Raw genomic sequence first — 22,520 nt, forward strand, 5'->3', positions numbered from 1 at the left:
AATTCTGGTATAAGCAGACCCTATATGTTCAAGGGTCAATTGTATGCATTTTACAAACAACAAAAAAAGTCACTGGGAACTGTTTCTTGATGACTTCAAGTTGTAAGATGCACTGGAACCCACTAGAGGTCACCAAACACTGTGTCCAGTCAGCTGTCTATCAGGCATGCCTCTCATAGCCATGCATAGTACATAAGCACACAGACCCCAGATGACCACTAGAGAACTACTGCAAACCGTTTTTTTAAAAGATACTTAAAATACTTGGTGGTGGGAGGAAAAGGACAAGAGAAAAGAATAAAACCATTGTACAGAAAACCTGGAAGAAACCTGTGTGATTGTTAATGGAGAACCAAGAGCAACAAATTAAGGCAGACTAGTAGGTTCAAGCAACGTCAAGTGTGTGTGTGTGTTAAGTGCCATTGAGTCGGTTCTGACTCACAGTGACCCTGGTCAGGGTTTTAGAGGAGCATCTGGTGGATTTGAACCACTGATCTTGCAGTTAGAAGTTCAGTTTTTATCCGACAGCACTACACCAGGACTTAAGTAGTGCTTCCAAATTCTCAACAGCTATTATCTTGAGGAGTCAGGAAAACAAAATCAGAACTCTTAGGAATTCTCAGGAATTCCCCAAGTCATAAATAGTCTTTAATTAATATTTCCAAAATTAATTATCCTTTTTACTCCTTTTTTAGGGTATCTAAAAAATAATTTTAATGAATGGCAGCTTTAGCCAATGTTCAGACACTGGGAAACACTAGCAACCACTACTGAGTGGTAGTATTAGAGCAATGCCCCATTCATAGTTCCTCCAGAGCTCCTAATAAGGTTAACAGAGTCCTGGTGTGCTGCTGTAGGATAAGCACTGGAGTGATAACCACAGGTCAGGGGTTCAAATCCACCAGCCACTCCTTGAAAACCTACACAGGGTTTCTATGAGTCAGAACTGACTTGATGGCACTTAACAACAACAATAAGTAAATAACAAGAGCCCTGGGAGAGCATAAGATAAGCACGCAGCTACTAACAGAAAGGTCAGCAGTTCGAACCTATCAGCTACTCTGTAGGAGAAAGATGTGGCTTTGTGCTTCCACAAAGGTTACAGCCATAGAAACTCTATGGGGCAGTTCTACTGTCTCATATAGGGTCACTATGAGTTGGAATTGACTCCGCAGCAGTGGGTTAGCATAGTTAGTATGCTGAAATTGCTGACATAAAGATTTACTTTGCCTCCAAAGCTCATTTCTTCAATAAGATTTATATAGTATGCTATGCTTGTTTCATATTAAGTTTTTTGTTTGCATATCAAATAATATACAGATGATTATTTGCATAAAATAAATAGGCAAACTAGTGGTGGTTTAATATGCATAGATGAGTCACCATTAGTGGCAGACAGGTCACCGCACATGCTAATAGCATGGATACTGCTATAAGCTGTAACTCACATGGTGATAAATTACATGGTGACCACTCTTCTCCTGCTTGATGCTGTCCTGTTTCAGGAATCACTCACCTTCATTCTGAACTCAGTGTGCCAATGTCTCCTGCCCCGGTTTTCCACTTGACTTTAGTGGATTCCTTCAAGTCAGCAACATTTCTTTGTTACTCATATAGTTTCAGTTCTTTCAGGAGATTTACAAAGCAGTGTCCCATTTTCCCAATTCTCAATTTATTTTTCTTGGAATTTGGACAAACAGAAATTTCCTGAGTAACGCAGGGCAAAGATGACTGTGTAGAAATACCAGTCAAAATGTGGGCAGGTCCAGTGCCAAGATTCCTAGCAGCTCTCTGTAAGGAAATGTAGGGAGCTTGATGAGGGGTAATTGCTTGGGACTTGAGGGCTGCAGCCAGCCCCAGCACAAAACACCTGTGGGGGGCAATGAAAGTACAAACCCCATCTTGTTCAGCTTAGCCTTAGCTAGAGAAAATATTGAAGAAGTCAAGGATTTCATTTTACTTGGCTCAACACCCAATGCCCCTAGAAACAGCAGTCAAGAAATGAAATGCTATGATGGTTACCAGGGTGGGAAGGGAGGGAGACTTATTCACTGACTAGAGGGTTAACAACAACAACAAAGAGAGTAGACACATTCGTTTGGGTGATGGAGAGAAGGCAGTTTTAAAAACACACACACACACACACACACACGCACACAAAATGAATTGCCATAGGCACTATTTTCCAGGGCTGGGGGTTGGCAGGGAGAAAAATCAAGTTGTGCACTGTGTTAAGCAAATCACCTCTTTAATATGTAAAAAGTATAAATAGATGTCCCTTTGAAGATGAAGGTGTGCCTGACACAAGCTATGGTATTTTTAATAGACTCACTTGCACATGAAAGATAAACAATGAAAAAAGAAGACCAAAGAATTGATACATATGAATTATGGAGTTGATGAAGAATATTAAATATACATCAGACTGTCAAGAAACCAAATAAATCTCTCTTGGAAGAAGTATAGCCACAAAGCTCCTTAGAGGAGAGGACAGTGAAGCTTTATCCCATGTACTTTGAGCATGTTATCAGGAGGGACCTGTCCTTGCAGAAGGGCGTTATGGTTGGTAAACAATAGGGTCTGTGAAAAAGAGGAAGACCCTCAGTGAGATGGACTGACACATTGGCTCTGACAAGAGGCTCAAGCACATCTACTATTGTGAGGGTGGCCCAGGACTGGGCAATGTTTCCTTCCGTTACACGTTACACATTGTTTTTGTTGTGAAGTGCCATCGAGTCGGTTCATAACAACCCTTTATAGCATTTCCAAGGAGTTGCTGGTGAGTTTGAACTGCCAGCCTTGAAGTTCAAACTGACCTTGCGGTGGAATGCTTATCCTAGGATGCCACACCAGGATACACTGTTAGTCAGCAATGACTCCAGGCATCTAACAACAGAAAATGTATTAGCAGTGAAGCAACCAACCACGTTTATGAGGAACTGTTAAAGAATGGAAGAATGTTGAAATGGTGCTTTGAAAAGATAACTCCTGAGCTAGCTATACAACTTGTTAGAGAGAGAAGGAAATATTAGGAATACTGACCTATCAGATTCCATCAATTGAATTAAAACTATACCCTATTTCTTATATTGTAGTTGTAACATTGAGTTTCTGCCTCTAACTTTTTGCTAAGAAGTCCAAACATAATTCTGAGAAACCATGTGTTTCTTGAAACTACATCTGTTGGAATGCTATGGGAGAAAACTATATTTTAAAAATTGTAACTTAACAATTTGAAGGATATGAAGTTGATTCTATACCCCCATCCTGATTAACTCACTATGACATTACTAGTTTATTCTCTATAAAAAGGATTATACAAATATATTTAAAATTATTAAAATTAGCTTTTAAAAATTTCCTAGTTGTAAGGGGAAGAAAGGTATTACAAGTAAAATAAAGGGACTCAAAGACATTAACTTTAAAACTGCTAGGATTAGTATGATATGTCCTTGACCCTTTATTCCTTAGGTCTGACACAGATTGATCCCTGTCTTGTATCCCTTATCCCTGACATGGATGAGGAAGTTGTTTTCCTTGGTGAGAGGGTTGGGATGTTCAAGCCTGGTGTAGATGATGCACCAGGTCTGGAACTGAAGGACAATCTGATACCTGATGAGAATAGCTCCAGTCTCCAGGCCGGCCCAGCTCCCACTGGAAAAGTGCCAGAATCTGAGAGTTAAATCCAAGTTGCCCTCTGGGATTTCTGTTTGAAATTGAGGAGACACAGCAGGGCTGCTTTGTAGATTCAGTTTTGGACAGGTAGAGTGGAAAGAAAAAAAAAATCTGCTATGTAAGGGCAGAGCTCTGGTAGCATAATGGTTACAAGTCAGGCTGCTAACCTCAGGTCAGCAGTTTGAAACTACCAGCTATTCTATAGGAGAAAGATGAGGCTTTCTGCTCCCTTAAAAATGTATACCCTCAGAAACCCTATACAGGGTCGATATGAGTTGGAACCAACTCCATGGCACACAACCACCACCATGTTAGGGCAGACAGTGGAGTGTGGTTCCTACAGGCTGCTCTAGATATGGCTTCTCTCTGTGGTCCCAGATGCTCATCAAGATGTTCTGAGGTAATGTGAGATGGGAAGAATGCAGGTGTCATGAAGTGCTCTAAAGATTGTCACTCTCTGAACCAGAGGGCAGGATGTGGCCAGATCACAGTGCCAGAAACCTAACTCCTGGAGGAAAACACAGATTCTCTTCTCTACTGGAGATCACATACATGGCTTGTGATTGGTTACTAACTAAAAGGTTGGGGGTTTGAAATGACTCAGTGACACCATTGAAGAAAGGCCTCGTGACTTGCTTCCATAAAGATTGGTGGTGGTGGTGTGCCACGCAGTCGGTTCCAACTCATAGCTACCCTACATAGGGTTTCTGGGGCTGTAAATCTTTATGGCAGCAGAAAGCCTCATCTTTCTTCCATGGAACATCTGGTAGTTTCAAACTGCTGACCTTGAAGTTAGCAGCCCAACTCATAAGCACTACACTCCCAGAGCTCCTTTCCATAAAGATTACAACCAGGAAAACCCTCATGGGAGCTCAATTCGAATCTGAGAAACATGGGATCACCATGCATCAAAATGGACTAGAAAGCAGTGGGCTGGTTTGTTTGATTAGTTGGTTAGTTGGTTGGTTTTGGGGTTCTGGTGAGCCTTTGTACTGTGAGGATATGGACTAGCTAATAGCTGTCAAGTGAACTGTTGTTTACAAGGTAACGTCTACTTACAGCAGAGCTCCAATGCTTCCAAAACTCAGAGAGACAGAGAGAGTAGTCAGTGAATAATTAACTCGGTTGCCAGGGGAACAGTTTCCTGGCTGAATTAAAGACAGACACTGAGACAACCTCCCTGTGTCCCAACCTATGAAGGCTAGAAGCAAGCAGTGATCACAGAAGCAGAATTCCATGTAGAACTCAGACAAGCAATGGGAAAGTAAGTGATGGTAATTTCAGGGTGGAGGAGAGAAATCAGGATCTTCCTAGTAAATAACAGTCTGCTCTGCAAGTTGGAGTGTGTTCGAGGAAGCTTAAAACCTCTGGGAAATGAATGGAGTGGAGGAGATTTATGACAGTTTCATATACATGTACCAACACTTGTCTACCAGTTTGTTCTACTGTGGTGGCTTGCATGTTACTGTGATGCTAGAAGTGATGCCACCAGTTTTTCAAATACCAGAAGGGTCACCCGTGGTGGATGGGTTTCAGTTGAGCTTCCGGGCTAACACAGACTAGGAAGAAGAAAATGCAGAATATGTCTGAATCTTTAGCCACTGAAAAACTTTGAATAGTGTCAGTTGTAGTGCCAGAAAATGAAAACCTTATGAGTAGCACCAGAATACTGTCACAGATACTGCTGGAAGAAGATTTTGAGTGCCTCATGTGAGAAGGCACTCAAAATACAGCCGGGGAAGAGCTGTCTCCACAAAGTAGAGTTGACTATGATGATGCAAATGTAGTAAAGCTTTCGGAATCTTCATCCTTTGCTGGTGGGACACAGCTTAAAATGAGGAGAAACAACTGTAAAAGCCCATTAATAAATGGAAGAAGGAATAAGCCAGGTATGAACCTAGGAAAATTGGAAATTGTCAAAAGTGAAGTGGAACCCATAAAGATTGATATCCTAGACATTAGTGAGCTGAAATGGACAGGTACTGGCCATTTTGAATCAGACATAAGAATACTATGCCAAGAATAACATATTCAAGAAGAATGGCATAACTTATGATAAAAAAAGGACATTTCAAGATCTATCTTAAAATACAACACTGTATGTGATAGGATAATATCCATGTGCCTACAAGGATGACCAGTTAATACCACTATTATTCAAATTTAAACACCTACTACTAAAGCCAGTGGTCATGAAATTGAAGAATTCTACCAACATTTTCAGTCTGAAATTGATCAAACAAAATGTATTGATAACTACTGGCTGTTGGAAAACAAAGAAGGATTAATAGTTGGAAAATATGGGCTTGGTGATAGAAATGATGCTAAAGATCACATAATAGAATTTTTCTACATCAATGACTCATTCATTGCAAATATTTTTTTTAAACAACATAAAAGGTGATTGTACATTAGGACTCACCAGTTGGGATACACTAGAATTAAGTTGACTATATCTGTGGGAAGAGACAGTAGAAAAGCTCAATATCACCAGCCAAAATAAGGCCAGGGGCCAAGTGTAGACCAGACCATCAATTGCTCAGATGAAATTTCAGCTGAAGCTGAAGAAAACTGAAACAAGTCCATGAGAGCCAAAATATGACCTTGAACTGATCCCACCAGAATTTAGAGACCATCTCAAAAACAGATGTGTTACATTAGACACTAAGGACCAAGCCTGTTATTACACATAAGACTTTTGGATGACAGCAAGAACATCATACAGGAAGAAAGAAAAGGGCCATTAAAAAAACAAGGAAGTAAAGACCAAAATGGATGTCAAAAGAAACTCTAAAATTTACTCACCAACGTATAAATGCTAAAGCTAATGTAAAAACTGAGGCTATGAAAGAGCTGAACAGAAAGTTTCAAAGGGTAGCTCAAGAAAACAAATTCAAATATTACAATGAAATGTGCAAAAACCTGGATTTACAAAACTAAAAGGGAAGAACACTCAACATTTCTCAAGCTGAAAGAACTGAACATAAAAACTCAAGCCTCAAGTTGCAATATTGAAGACTCCATGGGTAAAATTATGAATGATGCAGAAGGCACCAAAAAAGATGGAAGGTATACACAGAGTCACTGTACCAAAAAGAAATAGTAGATGTTCAGCCATTCTTTGGGTTAGCAGCTGAGTGCTTAATCATTGTGTCACCAGAGCTCCTTTGTATCTGTAAGGAGGCCTAAAAAAATTTATGGAAAAATGGAAAGAAAAAATAATGGAATTTTTCCAAAAACTTTTTGAAGTCCCCTTGTGTGTGCGTGTGTGTGTATCTATCTATCTACTATAACATAGTGGTTACAAATCGGGCTGCAAACCTCAAGGTCAGAAGTTCGAAACTACCAGCTGTTCCGTGGGAGAAAGATGAGACTTTCTGTTCCCATAAAGATTTACAGCCTTGGAAACCCTGTACAGGGTCGCTATGAGTCGGAACCGATTCCACAGCACATAACAACAACAACCTACTATCTACCTATGCACCTATGTATCTATCTATAATATATCTATATACCTTCTATCTGTCTCTCTATCCATCTCCAAGATATTACCCTCCTCCTAATTAATCCAGTGTGTATTTCCTAAAATCAAAGACCTTCTCTTATATAACCACAATACAATAATCAAAATTAGGAAAATAACATTGATACAGTACTATTATCTATCAATGAATGTTATTTGAATTTCCCCTATCCAAGATTCCACATTACGGTTATGTCTCCTGGTGGTGATTGTTGTTAAGGGCTGTTGAGTTGGTTTTGACTCATAACAACCCTGTCTAGCGTTTCTGAGGAGTAGCTGGTAGGTTTGAACCACCAACCTTGCGGTCCAATGCACTGTCCCTGCTGTGCCACACTTTATTGTGGTTATTGTTAAGTGGCGTTGAGTCAGTTCTGACCCATAGTGACCCTGTATAGGGTTTCCGAGGAGCAGCTGGGTGAGCTTGAACCACCAACCTTGCAGTTCAAATAGCTTTGCAGTCTGGCGCGTTAACACCAGTGCCACACCAGTGCCCCACTTTAGTCTCCTTTAAATGGGACAGTTCCTCATTATTTAGAGACTTTCAAGACTTGGCATTTTTGAAGTGTACAGATCATTTACTCTGAAGGATGTGCTTCAACTTTTTGGTTTCATGATGCTCCTGAATATCAGATCCAGGTTCAGTGTTTGCTGCAGAAGTATGATAGAAACAGTATTTTTTCTTCTTGATTAATCAAGAGTCCCATGGTATATATTTGTCCCATAACTGATCGATTAAGATGGTGCCTGTCAGGATTTGTCACCATAAAATTACTCTTTCCCCCTTTGTAAATGATTACAAAGGAAATAATTTTTATACTACGTATGAACCCTGCTTTTCACCAAACTTTGACCTACTCATTTTAGCATTCATTGATGGCTTTGTCTGAAACAATTTTTACTCTGGTAGTTGCCAAAGAGTGATTTTTTAATCCCATAATTTCTTCTACATTTATTAATTGGCATCCTATTACAAAGAAAAATGTTCCCTTCTCCCCCATTTACTTATTCATTGGTAAAGATTCATGGATTCTAATTTTACTCTATAGATTATCAACTGCTATGATCATGCTTTATCTTGAAGATCAAATTGTCCAAGATTTATCCAGTGGGAGCCCCTTTAACATAGTTGCTATGTTCTTTTGGCAAGTCCTCATCCTTCTTTGATATTGTCTTCACTTTTTAACATAAAAAAATTCAGTTAAAATACATGAAATCAGCTATATCTCCTAGTTTCTATTATGAGAGAATGGTATCTCAAAACCAAGATCTGGATGCAAGACGCAAGAATGCTCATTCTGTGTGTTCAGTTAAAATATAGGTAGGCTCACTTGTCTTTGTTTGTATTCCATTTTTTGTTTTCCCCTATCCTTATTGAGCTTATGTGTTTGAGTATGTGAAATATAACTTGGTGATCAACATCAAACTTATAGGAAACTTGTCTTCCGAGAAGTCACACCCCTTCTACGTACTTCCCTTCTCTTTCCCCAATCTCCATTCCTTTCTCTCTATTCACAACTCCCCCTTCCCCACCATTCATAAACAATGTTTTAGTTTTCCGTGTATGGTCTTGTGTTTCATTTTGTAAAAACAAGCAGATACATGTATTCCAGGGCAAGTAAGAAATATTGCTACAGAATCATATAAACCTTTTTTAAACAAAAACCTTAAAATGTGAAGTTATTTTTTCTCATGACATCCTCCTTCTAGGTCTGTACACTTGTGAGGGCCGTGTTTCTATCACTCTGCTCATTCCCTGAATTGCTACTCTTGAAGAATAAGGAGACACATTGTCATGATGGGAAAAAGTTTTCTGGGTGCAATTTTCCTGGCCTTTTCCTCATCAATGCAGTTTTCAATTTCCTTAAGACATCTTTATAAGCCCCTGTGATTATCCTGTGCCCTTTGAGAAAATCTATTAAGATTTTACCCCTTTAGAGTCCCCCACAAAATAGTCCCCATAGCCTTCTGAGCTGACCTCTCTGCCTTCAACTTAACTGACCCAGCAGTTCCCTTCAGAAGCCACTGTTTTCACTGGACTTTTTTGTTTTTAAGAACTCTCATGAGACTAAGGCAAGTGCATTACTAACAGAACCTGTCTACAGCCATCCACTGATCACAGAAACATGTTTAAATATATTTTATTTCAAACAAATCCATATGTATCTGAACTAGAACCCTATTAGCAATACTTCTGATTTGACCATGTATGTGGGGGTGTGTGTAAAATCTATTTCTGTCATTTGCCCATTTTTCTGTTGGCTACATGCTTTTTTAAAACCTTGCTCTGAATTATATTTTTCTTTTAATATGCTAGGCAGAAGCTGGAAGTTACACATTTGTTTAACATTTATCCTGCTATTTCATTTGTTTCCATAATAAAATCTTATCTATGGTAATGCTGTAGTGTTTGATATGGCCAAGGTACCTTTGCAGAAGTCTTATCAAGCTGTAACATATGGTTTTATATAGTTTTAAAAGCTCACTTATAAAAATCTGAGCTGATTTAATCCTGTGCTAATTTATCAACGTCTTACCTGTCTAATGCTTACAGGAAGCCAAGTGATTTCTAGAATTATAATCAGGCAGCCCTAACATGAGATAAAGAGTAAAATGAGGTCCTCCACACAATGGCCCTAAGAGCATACTTAAAAAAGCCCACAGCACAACACACACACACACACACCTGTCAGTCTGCCCTCTCCCATCACACCGCCCATTTCCACCAACCTCTAGGACCTTGTCCAGGGCTGCCAACCCTAGAACTATCTTCCCAAATCACCAACTAGGGAAAGGGATTTAGCCAGTGGCCAGCAGTCGTGACTCCTAGTTTTCAATTTTTACTTATTGGGTTAATGTGCGAGGTCGGTTTGAACCTCAAGGTCAATAGTGCAAGCTCACCAATCGCTCTTTGGAAACCCTATGCAGGGTAGCTATGAGTTAGCAGCGACTCAACAGCACTTAACAACAACACCATACCTTTTTTTGTGCCCCAATTAGTAATATCACTTTGTTTTCAGTCTCGTTTCCACCATGCTTCACAGCGGTAGGAAGAGGAAACAAATAGTCAAGTCTACTACATGTTACAATTTCCTTAAAGACAGACTCAGCTGGACCTGATCTTTCTATTTGTCTCAGTGCACAGCCCCTTGGGGTGTGGGGGGAGAGGAGAGAAACACTGCCATCAAGTTGATTCTGTCTCCTAGTGACCCTGCGTAGGGTTTCCAGGCCATAAATCCATGGGAGCAAAAAGCTTTATCTTTCTCCCACAGAGAGATTGGTGGATTTGAACTGCCAACTTTGTAGCTAGCAAGCAGTGAAGTGCTTATCCTACAGCATCCCCAGAGCCAACTGGGTTTATCTGAAATACCTGCTCTATACTCATCCTCTAGAATCCTTTTGGTATGAAAAATATGAGCAGTCCAAATAAAACTAGTGTGGGTAAAGAATGGAGAAAGTGTGTAAGGATTCTTCCAGAATTGCTTCATCTGTTTACTACATTTGTCAGGACCGTCAAAGAAGGAGGGTAGGAGTGGCTCCACACCTTTAAGGAAGGTCCAATTGAGATCTTCAGGTGACTTGATGCTATCTGAATTAGTGGCCAGTCTGATGACAACCCAACCTTTCCCATAAAATGCCCCAACACAGACTGGAGAGTCTCAGAGCAGATGAGCTGGGTAGGGGAGGAAGTATGGGGCAGGTGCCAATAGGAGTTGTTAGGAATGAAGACTAAACAGTGTTGGCAGAAGCCAAAGGTAAACTTCCGCCGTCCTGTTTTTCTTTCCACGTGCAGCCAGATGATGTTAGTTATTTCAAGGATTGTCCAAGAACGGCACTGAGTTCGTATCATGAACTCCCAAGGGAAGCTGTGGGGCAGATGGTGTCATTTCCACTGCTTCCCCAGCAGGGCAACAGGGCACATGGGCAAGCATGTCTTCCCCACATCCTGTATAGTCTAGGCTGAAGTACCAGTGAACACACACACATTCTGTCTCTCCGCCTCTTCCACTTTGAGCAGTGTTGGGAGTAGAAACCATCCAAGAGCCCTTCAGATGGCTCCATTGTTTGCCTGGACATTAGTTTGTGCCCCAATTTCTGATGACATACTGTATTTTCCACATCTGTGCAGTGCAGGTCTGGAGCACAAGCACATAGGTACCTGAAGTGCCCTTCTTGATCTCCAGACACCGTTTGGTGGCTCTATTTATGACGGCTCCTCCCTAGATGAGAGGAGAGATAGAGTCAAAGTATTGAAGGTGCATGCTCCTTTACTCTCACTCTCCCGACTGTGGTCACAGACAAACTTGATGAGCCCCCTAATCCTTCATAAGTCACCCAGAGCAGAAAATGAAGGAAAGCATAGAAGCAGATCACCCAGGGCCTTCTCTATCAGCCCCAAGGCAAACTAACCACAGATCTGGAGTCACTGATGCTTTGTGGTAAGGGCTAGACAGTGTGGCTCCACTCAAGATCATCAGCCTCTCCCAAGACTGTCATGCCTTGACGGAGTCATAAAGAGTCAAGGACATTCTCCACTTGACCATCCTTTCCATGTCTTTACCTCTTAGTCTATGAAAACCTCACTATCTGTTTCCTCTCTCTTTGAGGTTCTGTTAAGGGATTGAAGCAGAAGTGATACATAGTCTCTCATTCATATTCACCTCTTTGAATAACACCTTCCTGCCTCTCTGTATTGTGGGAGCTTTAACAAAGTTGACTAGAGGGAACATTATGGGTTTTACAGCTAAAAAGTCTGGGTTTGAACCCCTGCTCCGCCCCACACAAACCATTTACTTAACCTGAGTCTCAGTTTCCTCATCTATAAGATAGGGTTATGGTTAATATTTATTGAACCTGAAGTTATGTGGTAACTGTTCATTTGTCTCTGCCTCTACCTAGTCTAATGGGGTGAAGAAGGGTCATCCTTCTCTGTGGCCCCATGTGCCGCCTCCAGGCATGCTGAGCTCTTCTTTATTGCCTATCTCCTTGGCTCAACAACTGAAGATCATGACACCTGAGCAAACCACTATCTCTCCAGGCCCTGCCCTCTTCTCTCTCTCCTACTCCCCACACCACAATACCTCCCTTTGAGGAGCTCATATAATATCTTAATGCTTTCGTAAAGTTCTTATCTCTTTATACAACCTACTGTCTGCTATCATTCTTAAAGCTAACAGCATCAATTTGGATGACCACTTAGAAACCCTGGTCTCACTGTTCCACTTCAGACAACCTGCCACCAAGTTCTGTTTTGCTTTGTTTTTAACACCAAGCAGGGCTGCAGCTAAGATCTCCAAATGCCTGATCCCTCTGTAACCATCACCTCCCTGCCTCTTATCTCTTATAGTCACAAACAGCCCCTGGCAACCCTTGGTGGTGGTGGTGATTATGTACTGTGGAGTTGGTTCCAACTCACAGCAACCCTGCATAAGGTTTCCGAGGCTGTAAATCTTTACAGCAGCAGAATGTCTCATCTTTCTCCCATGGAACAACTGGTGGTTTACCTAATGCTGACCATAGTGAACTCCCTATATATCCTCCCCAATTCCTTGGGGGCGCCTCTGACATCTGTCATTCAGGGTGACTCCACAGGTTCAAGAAATTTTCTTTCCTCAGACTCCTGTTTTCAGCCCACAGAAGATTCCAGGAAAGGGTTCACTAACTGAGCAAGTCTGGCCACAAATGTGCCAACAGTTGTCTGATTTCGGAGCTTGGCCTACATCTTAAGGGTCCTCTGCTAGCTATCCTCGGCAAGATTTTATCCCTCAGTTCCTATCCCTTAACACTCATTCTCACTAAAGTGCTTCATTTGTCACTTTGTCATGAGGACTGCACTTCTGGTCCATCTACGCCTTCCCCTGAATACCCTGAGTGATCGTGGAGACAGTCCCTTCTGTCCCTGAGTCTCAGCCATCCATAGTAAAAGAGAAACCACATTTGCTGTCTAATAGCTTTCTTTTTTTGCTACCTCTTTGTAGATTTCCTTTCTACAGCCCTTAAAGATTGCCAAAAATCACAGTATTAGAAAAAAGAAAAACTTTTACTCCCATCTGTTTCAACTACCATTCAGTGTTTTTGTTCTTTTTCACAGTCAGACTTCCCAAGCAATGAGATAATAATACACAGGGATTAAGATTCTGTGTTTGAGTCCTCAGCTAACATTTACGATGCTGTGTGGCTGTAGGCAAATGATTTGATTTCTCTGTGCCTTAATTACTTCATAGTTAAGAGAATCTAATGATAATGCTTCTAAGATTTTTTTTTATAAGGACTAAACCAATAATGCATACATACATAACCCAGTGCCACGAGCAGTATATGTGCTAAGCAAATCTTGGCTTTGTGATCTATTGTGACCTTTTAAACAAATTCAGTGACCTTTATTTCTATTCTCTCAACTGCCACAGGACATGTGCTTTGACAGTGTTCCCCATATCCTGCAAAAACTCTTCGCTTCTTGTTTCTTTTGCAATTAGTTCATCTGGATCAAACATTTTCATTTTTACTTTGGGTTTGGGGGTGTTTGCCTGCTAGAGATTTAAGATTCTTGCTTTTTATTTGTTACTTTTTTTTTTTCCTCAAAAGGATTATCTGCTTTTTTTTTTTTAATTTGGAAAATAATTTTTTTTCAAACCCTTGCCTATTTCAGCAGCAGAGTCCTGGTGTGGCACTGTGGGCTAATGCATTAGATCACAAAGTCGTCTGAACTGCAAGGTTGGTGGTTCAAGCTCACCAGCTGCTCCTTGGAAACTCTATCCAGGGTCACTATGGGTCGGAATCAACTTGACGGTGCTTCACAACACCAATATTTCAGTAGCATCTCTACTCTCAACCCATCTCTCAGTCCAGCTGCCTCAAGCATGCCTGATCTCTTCACTCTGGCACCAGCCTCAGTCACTGGCATTATCTCTCTTGTGGTCCCAAGAAGACACAGTGCCCTCTGGGTGACTGGAAATATAAAGGCATGAAGTTGAAGAAAACAAAGGGATTATCTAGTCTCGCCTCCCTCTCAGTTCAGAGAGAATATTTTTGGTTACTTTTTAGTATAAATAATTTATAAGTTGTGTCTATAAGTTGAGGCTTTCTACTCCCGTAAAGATTTACACCCTCGGAAACCCTATACAGGGTCACTATGGGTCGGAACCGACTCGATGGCACATAACAACAATAAAGTAAACAACACAAGAGGGATCGTAGGTTCAATCACATATCAAGTTAATATCTGGAAGAATGGTGGTCCCAGAGATAAAATGGATATAAAAACATTAAATGGGATGAACTGACTTAAAACTGAGATGAAATCAAATAATACACCACAAGCTATAGGATCACCTCGCTCTTTCATTTTTGGAGTTCTTGACATACCATAAAAAAGGGGCCTGGCATGACCATTGTAATGATGACAACACTTCCCTGGATGTCCTGTACCTCTAGGTCTCACACCAGCAAAACCTCTATTCTATAAGTTACCTCCCCATGTCTGTCTGTCTGTCATACTCTCATAATTGTTTCTTTATGAACAATAGTAAAGTATCTAATTCTTGGTAGATTTAGGATTAAGTATATATGTTGGATTCCTTGTGTTGTACTATAGGATAAACACTGGACTACTAACAGCAAGGTCAGCAGTTCAAACTCACCAGTTACTCCTCAATAACCCTACATAAGGTCTCTATGAGTCAGTTCTGTCTCAACCACACTTAACAAAAAACAACAACATATATGTTAAATCAATATGTTTACTATTTACTTTCAATGTTCAAGAAAATGAGTGTTTTATAGATTAGGCTTGTGATTCCAATTTTAAAAGGTACAGTTGAAACTTGTGATTTTATGTTGAACTTTTTACTAACTTTTTAAAGATTTTTGAAAGTGTTAAGAATCATTACTTCTCAAGTCACACCTCTGGATTTCTTAAGAAAGAAAAGTTAATGTATTAAATTTATAAACACAGCTTGTAATGTTTAAGGAAATTTAATTGATTAAATTATAAAATCCCCTTATATAGTGATTGTTAAAAACTTGCTAGACTCATAGATAAAATGGCAAGATTGGTTTAATGAATTTCCTTAAAATAGAAGTGTAATTCTTTCATTTATAACCTAAACAAGTTGAATATATATATATATATATATATATATATGGTTTTTGTTTTTTATTTTAAACCAAACTTTTAAGTACTGATTGCACACAAAGGATACCATTAAGGACATCAACAGATGCTTAGGCATATTTTTCTAGATAGTTACCACTGACAGAGTCCCTCCCCTTACTAAACCCCTTTGGATAGCTGTTAAGTCCTTAGAAATTTTCCCTTCTTACATTAAGCCAGAATACACGGGGGTTTCAAAAACCTTGTGGAAAAGTGAATGGAAAAATAACAATTTATCCACAAAGTTTTTGAAGCACCCTCGTAATTACGCATAAGATGCACCCCTGGGTGGTGTAAATGGTTACTGCACTCAGCTATTAACCAGAAGTTGGAGGGTCAAGTCCACCCAGAGTGCCTGGGAGGAAAAGTACTGGTGATTTGTTTCTGAAAGACTCAGTCACTGAAAACACTATGGAGCACAGTTTTTGCTCAGACACACATGGGGTCGCCATGAGTCAGAACCAACTCAATGGCAGCTAGTTTGGTTTTGGTTTTTAGTCTTAGTTCTGCCCTCCTATAGGCAACAGACTTGCATATTCCCTCATCTCATGAGGATAGCTCATCTCATCTCTAGGTTTGCCTCTCCAAGCTATTATCTCCAGGTCTTCCAATATTCCATGTGTTCTACGACCATTTATTGAATGTCTACAATGTTCCAGGCACTGTACAAGATGCTAGAGCTAAAACAATGAAGAAAACCTAGGCCCTGCCTCAGGCTCACAGCCTAGAGCTGCAAGGAAGCAGGTGGACAGTCAATTGTAAGAGAACTGAAGAGAAAGATTACTCAAGGCCCCTGAGAGCACACAGAAGAACCACCCATTCTAGTCCTGCGGGGTCATGGAAATCTTCCTGAAGGAGATGATACTTAAGGTTAACAGAACACTCCACAATTACCCAAGGAAAGAGCTGTGGGGAGAAGAGACAATGTGCAAAAGGGTCTAAGGTAAAAGGGCACATAAGCTTTTATAGAATTATGTGCTGTCCAATAAAACTTGAATCTCAAAGTTTAAGGCAGAAAGACTAAGAAGAGCTCACCTTTCTCCTTCTAGTTGCTTTGGTCTAGTTCAAAGAGACTTCATTTAGGATACAAAAATGCTCTGATGTTGGAAGCACAATTTGGCATAGAGATGCATATGTATGTTTTCTTGGAAAGAGTCCAAAGCAAGCAGAAGATTCTCAAAGGGATCATTAGCATGAAAAAGTTAGGGTTCTCTATGTCCCTTAAAATGTAACACCTGGACCTAAAACAATACCAACTTATTCTGGCTACTGGCAAAGTATTGTCTCCCTTGATCAGAACATCACACTCATACCAATATGGCCTAAGAATGCAGTCTTTTCTCACTATTCATTTACACGTAGATTGTGGTCAGCCAAGTTCTTCATGGCATTGTCACATAAAAGGCTACAAAGCCAAATTTCCTCCACTCTTTTCATGGTCATTTGATGTTGAAGTTTAAGGCAGGACTTTTACAACAAATCTATTACTGTGAATTGTGACTCACAGTGACCCTTGTAAGGCAGAGAGGCACTGCCCCATAGGGTTTCCACAGCAATTATCTTTACAGAAGCAGATTGCAATATCTTTCTCCCACAGAGCAGCTGGTGGATTCAAACCTCTTACCTTTCAGTTAGCAGATGAGTACTTTAATTACTGAGTCATTAGGGGTACTTGACTTTCACTGTGTTGTTGTTAAATGCTGTGGAGTCCGTTACAACTCACAGCAACCCTGTATAGGGTTTCCAAGGAGCAGCTGTGGGGTTTGAACTGCTCACTTTGTGGTTTTACAGTCCATTGCTGATCCACAGCACCACATTACATTTTATCCTCTTAGTCTCATCCGGGAGTCCTGGTGTAGCGCTGTGGGTTAATGCCCTGGCCTGTAAAGTTGGTTTGAACCACAAGTTCCATGCTTTGAGCTCACCAGTTGCTTCTTGGAAACCCTATACAGAGTCGCTATGGGTCGGAACCGACTCAATGGCACTTCACAACAAAAACAGTCTGAGCCCAACGCTCCAGGCTCTTTGATTATCATGAATAATAAAACAAATCACAATGACTAATATTTATTGAGCAATTTCTATGTGTCAGGCACTACGCTAAATTCTTCACACGTTATCGAATGGAATCCTCCCAAATGATCATTGTATTACTATCTTCATTTTACAAGTATAGAAACTGAACCTCAGAGACGTTAAGAAACTTGTTTAAGGCAACTGAGCTAAGATTGAAACCCAACTCTTCACTATTAAACTTAACACTTAAGCCCCAATAGTCCTGCTTCATAAGCAACCCTGCCTTAGCCAATAGACTCAGTGTGTCACATCAGGTCCCTGTTTCCAGTCTGTCACAAAAACGAATATTTCTAAAATACCATCAAATCAGATCTGAACCCCTCATAGTATATTTGAATATATCTATCTTTTAAAAAACACAACTTACCAGTTTAAAATCCCAATATATGTTCAGTCCATTTGAGGCTGCTTTGGAGCATGGTTCTAAGGTGGGATTCTCCCCTTTCCCAGGGTCAGTCAAACAGCGATCCTCAGTATTTTTTTCTGCAATCAGTGCTCCCACGTAGAATTCCCCCGTTTGGTGGTAGTAGACATTCTAAAAGAGCAAAGTCTGCCATGACACAGTCACTGGGGCCCTGAACCTCCTAGGGAGCCTGAAGACTGCTCTCTGGCCCCTAATGTCCCTTCATGAGGAGCACTATTATTCCCTGGGTAACAAAGTCACCTCTTCTTCTTTTCCCCCAGCCCCAGATTATTCCAGAAAGAAGACCAGGCATGGGACGAGGCACGAGCCTGCTTCCTTCTCTACAAGGGCTCCCACAGAACCACAGCTTTCAGGGCATGAGGAAGTGTGTCTTTGAAGAAAAAAGCCAGCTATAAGCCCCAGTTAGAGGTCTACGGTCAGGAAAACTTTGAAATTTCAAGTCTGACACTACTCTACTGTGGGAATTTGGGTGAATAGATTGGTTGTGTGTCTCATTGTTTTCATCTGCTAAGTGAAAAGGAGCTCTGGTAGCATAGTGGTTATGAGTTGGGCTGCAAACCACAAGGTCAGCAGTTCGAAACTACCAGCCACTCCGGGGGAGAAAGATGAGGCTTTCTGCTCCCGTAAAGATTTACAGCCTTGGAAACCCTGTACAGGGTCGCTATGGGTCGGAACCGACTCCATGGCACTTAACAACAACAACAAGTGAAAATAATACCTATCATGAATAATACCTCAAAGAGCTCCTTCGAGCCAACAGAGACCTGAGGGACCACCTAGACTATAACCCTGAAGTACCCCTTAAACTTTGAACTGGAACCACTCCCAGAAGGCACTTTTCAACTAAATTACAGTAATATCAAGTAATATCACCTGTGAGTACTATGCTTCTTCAAAAAAAAAAAAAAAAATCTATCTAAGACCCTAAATTTAAATGAGAAAGTAAGAGATATTGTGGGCAGGAGGGGGACCTAGATTAATGGAAATGCACCAATTAGAACAGAAATAATGAGAATATTGATACATTGAGGAAAAATGTTATCAGTGTCATTGAACAACAGGAAGTAATTTCAAAAAGCATATGGACAGGGTTCACAGGGATGGGCAACTTAAACAGTAGCTACCCAAATTTTTCTTTTTCTTTTAACTTTTGCCCATCTACAGCACAATTTGAAATTAGAGTAAATTCTTTCCAGTATTCATTTCATTATCTACCGTATGCTATTTGAGTTTTTGGTACTGTAATGCATATCTTGGAGTCCTGGTATGTCACTGTGGGTTAATGCACCAGACTGCAAAGCTGTTTGAACTGCAAGGCTGGCAGTTCAAGCTCACCAGCTGCTCCTAGGAAACCCTATACAGGGTCGCTATGGGTTGGAACTGACTTGACGGCACTTAACAACAACACAATGCATATCTTGTTCACTACAGTTTGGCATTGCTACCTACAGGAATTCTAGAACGTTACCAGTCTGTGCTGTTTACAGGTCATTTTTATGGCTCTAGTTAACCATTCTAAGGAGCTCTGCTAGTGTAATGGTTACAAATCAGGCTGCTAATCTTACAGTCAGCAGTTTGAAACTACCAGCTGTTCCATGGGAGAAAGATGAGGCATTCTGCTTCCATAAATATTTACAGCCTCGGAAACCCTGCGTAGGGTCTCTATGAGTTGGAACAAACTCCACGGCACATAACAACAACAACCCAAAGGCATAAAGTGACTGGTTTACAAGCTTTCAACAGGGAGCCTACATCCAGAGGGTGTGGGGAAAGGTAGAATCTCCACTGAGTGGTATCCAATCTGTCTGGACAGGGCTGATGAAAGGAGATAGGAATAAGAATCTTGTGGTACAATAGTGAATAATTGCTATTAGGACTGATTGTGAGGGTTGGAAATGTAAAGTGGACATTTTGTAGCAAAAGGAGGGAAGTGGTTGACTTTGTAGTCTAGGAGTAGAGTCCCTGGGACCATTAAAGGAGAGAAGTGGAGTGTGGGACCCTACCCAGAGAAGCAGTGACGCCAGAGATGGAGCCAGAGACGATGATGTGGAGAGATGGAGTGGCTGGGGACTCTGGGTCCAGAGAGGGAGAGGGGCTGTGTGCTGACAACTGGGGGGCGGGCTTGTGGGGTATACCCTTTGTTGTTTGATGATGCATGGAGGGGATTGTAATCATGGCGGTGAAGTGATATATGATTGGATGAATGTAAGGCTGATGTTCTCCCATGTAAACTCTCATATAATTCACAATAAAACCTTTTTTAAAAAAGCGTGTGGAAAAGTTTCAGAATCTTTTAATTCCATTTTTCCACAAACTTTTGAAGTCCCCCTCATATGTATGTTGTTGATAAGAGTTGTCAAGTCAATTCTGACTCATATCAACATTCTTAAACCCCGAATCATAGGTTTCTGAGGAGTGGTTGATAAGTTTGAACTGTTGGCCTTGTGGTTAGCAATCCAGTGCTTATTCTATAGTGCCACACCAGGACTCCTCATATGCTGTTGTTGTTAAGTGTCATTGAGTCGTTCTGACTCATAGCAATCCTGTATAGGGTTTCTGAGGAACAGCTGGTGAGCTTAAATCATTGACCTTGTAGGCCTACACATTAATCCCCAGTGCCAAACCAGGATTCCCCTCATATGTATATTTGCTTTCACCAAAAAAGCAATATCATGTTTTTTAAAGGTTTATTTGAGGGCAACAAGCAAAGAAAGATGATAGATGTAACTATTCTCAGGGAAGAAAAAACTGTGTCTTCCAGTTGGTAACCAACTTCTTCCATTCCTTTGGTTCAGCCTGTCCCTTCTCTAGTTCACTGGTGCTTTCTCTACAGAAGATGCCACAGGTACCTTCACTGGTCCACCTTCCTGGAGACCCCAAAACCCACTGTCATTGAATTGATTTGGACTCAGTAACCCCATAAAGGATTTCTAAAATTATAAAGCTTTACTGGAGCCGTCAGCTTCACATACCTGCCTCAGAGTGGCTGGTGTGTTTGAACTGCTGACCTTTCAAATAGCAGCCCGATGGCAAACCCACGGTGCCACCAAGGCTCAAAAAGAATGTGCACTGATTGACGTGGAAAGGTGGTGGGCGTAGAGGGAGAAAAAGAAGAGGAAGGGACTGGATGTGATTATTAATGAAAACGTCACCATGAAGAATGGGTGCAACAGAGCATAGACTTTCTACCTCTCCTCTCTGTGCCTGAAATGGCACCATTTTGCCATGACATTTGGAATGAACCAAGAAGTCCTTTGTTACAAGTACAGCTTGGGCTTCACTCTTCCTCTTGACCCACTGATGAGCAATTCTTGTCTCACCATCATCAAACGCCAACTCTAAATCTAGCAAAGGTCTTCAAGGGCTAAACCACAGCAGGTTTCACCTTGTGGGGATCGGGAAGCTTGTGGAAAATACCTGTGGGCTGAATGTATGGCAGTAATACATGATAGGGGTATTGCCTGGTACTGCCCCTTGATCGAGGCAGATACTTTCATCCAAAGCGTTTCTCATCTGAAAGAGCAAAACACACCACAACACTATTGTAAAGCGGCAGAGACAGAGGACTCCCAGCCCCACATTTTCCCCCAGTGCCCCAACATCACCAGAATAGCATAATGAATAGCGTAGAGGGCTGGGGTCCCAGCCACCATTTTCTAAGTATTAGGAAACATGAATACTGAAGTGAAGGGGGCTCTGTGATGCCTACTTCATGGGAACACACACCCAACTCAGACCCTCATATCTCATCTAGGAAAAGGGTGTCCATGCTAGAGTTCAGGTGAGTGAGGCAAACACCCAAGTTAGCTGAGAAACTGAGAGAGGTGCACTTTGAAAAGTCAAAGACATCGAGGCAGAAAGAAAAAGATCAGGACTGGGGAGGCAAGAGAGGAAAAGGAACTGAGAAGGTCCCAGGGCAAACAGCCAAGGAAAGAGTATAGGGGTAGGAAGAGACTCTTAAGCAGGGTGGTCTTTATAACCCCTCACCCGAGCCACAGTATGATTTAGGGTTCACTGTCTTTTACAATCAAGCAGTTAAAATCTAAAATACACTTTCATAATACATACTCTTCCGTAGCCCACAATACTACTGATTGGCTTCAGGAGTGGATAAACATTTTTCAGGTACCAGTCAAAAGTTTTACATTTTAGTTTCTCCCGGAGTGCCTTTCTGGAAGAAATGTCTCCAAAATCAATTCCAGAGTTCTGTAAATAAAACACCAAGAGTTTAAGTGTAACCACCCTGACCCCACCAACAAGATTGGACCTCTCACAAGGGAACTAGGTATTTTCCTGGTTTCCTGTAAGGTAACCTTGGTATTTTATAGTTTTCCAGGAAAAGTGGGAAAAGTTTGAGTCCTAGCAACTTCTGCTGGTTTCAAAACACTTGCCAGGCCCCCATAGTAGAGCCACATGGGTTTATTTCTCGTCAGTAACAGGCTGACTCAGACTGTTCCTGTTGTAGACAATATTTACATCAATATACTACAAAATATTCCTCATGATGACCAGAAAAAGCTCTTCAAAAACACATGCTGGCAGCAGATTTGGAGATTAGAGGAGGTTTTCTAAAAGTGATACTTTGGGAGAATGAAATGAAAGAACACTAATGAGGCAAACTAGAAACAGGAATGCTGACACCATTTGTGCATCTGCCTTCCTCTCAGAATCTG

The 22,520-nt window shown here is 41.0% G+C and overlaps 1 protein-coding gene across 1 annotated transcript in view; it reads right to left on the reverse strand.

The window, feature by feature from the left end:
* Nucleotides 1-11,271: 11,271 nt before the first annotated feature.
* The window catches only part of GALNT8 (UDP-N-acetyl-alpha-D-galactosamine:polypeptide N-acetylgalactosaminyltransferase 8 (GalNAc-T8)), a 76,901-nt gene continuing 65,652 nt past the window's right edge, over nucleotides 11,272-22,520 (reverse strand). The window contains exons 8-11 of the mRNA XM_006862766.1: nucleotides 21,916-22,053; nucleotides 21,265-21,360; nucleotides 17,791-17,958; nucleotides 11,272-11,415 (exon numbers count right to left, since the gene is read on the reverse strand). Of these exons, the coding sequence (XP_006862828.1) occupies nucleotides 11,272-11,415; nucleotides 17,791-17,958; nucleotides 21,265-21,360; nucleotides 21,916-22,053 (546 nt within the window). The remainder of the gene's footprint in view (nucleotides 11,416-17,790; nucleotides 17,959-21,264; nucleotides 21,361-21,915; nucleotides 22,054-22,520) is intronic.

The sequence above is a fragment of the Chrysochloris asiatica genome, unplaced genomic scaffold (assembly GCF_000296735.1).
Source record: "Chrysochloris asiatica unplaced genomic scaffold, ChrAsi1.0 scaffold00050, whole genome shotgun sequence".
NCBI lineage: Eukaryota > Metazoa > Chordata > Mammalia > Afrosoricida > Chrysochloridae > Chrysochloris > Chrysochloris asiatica.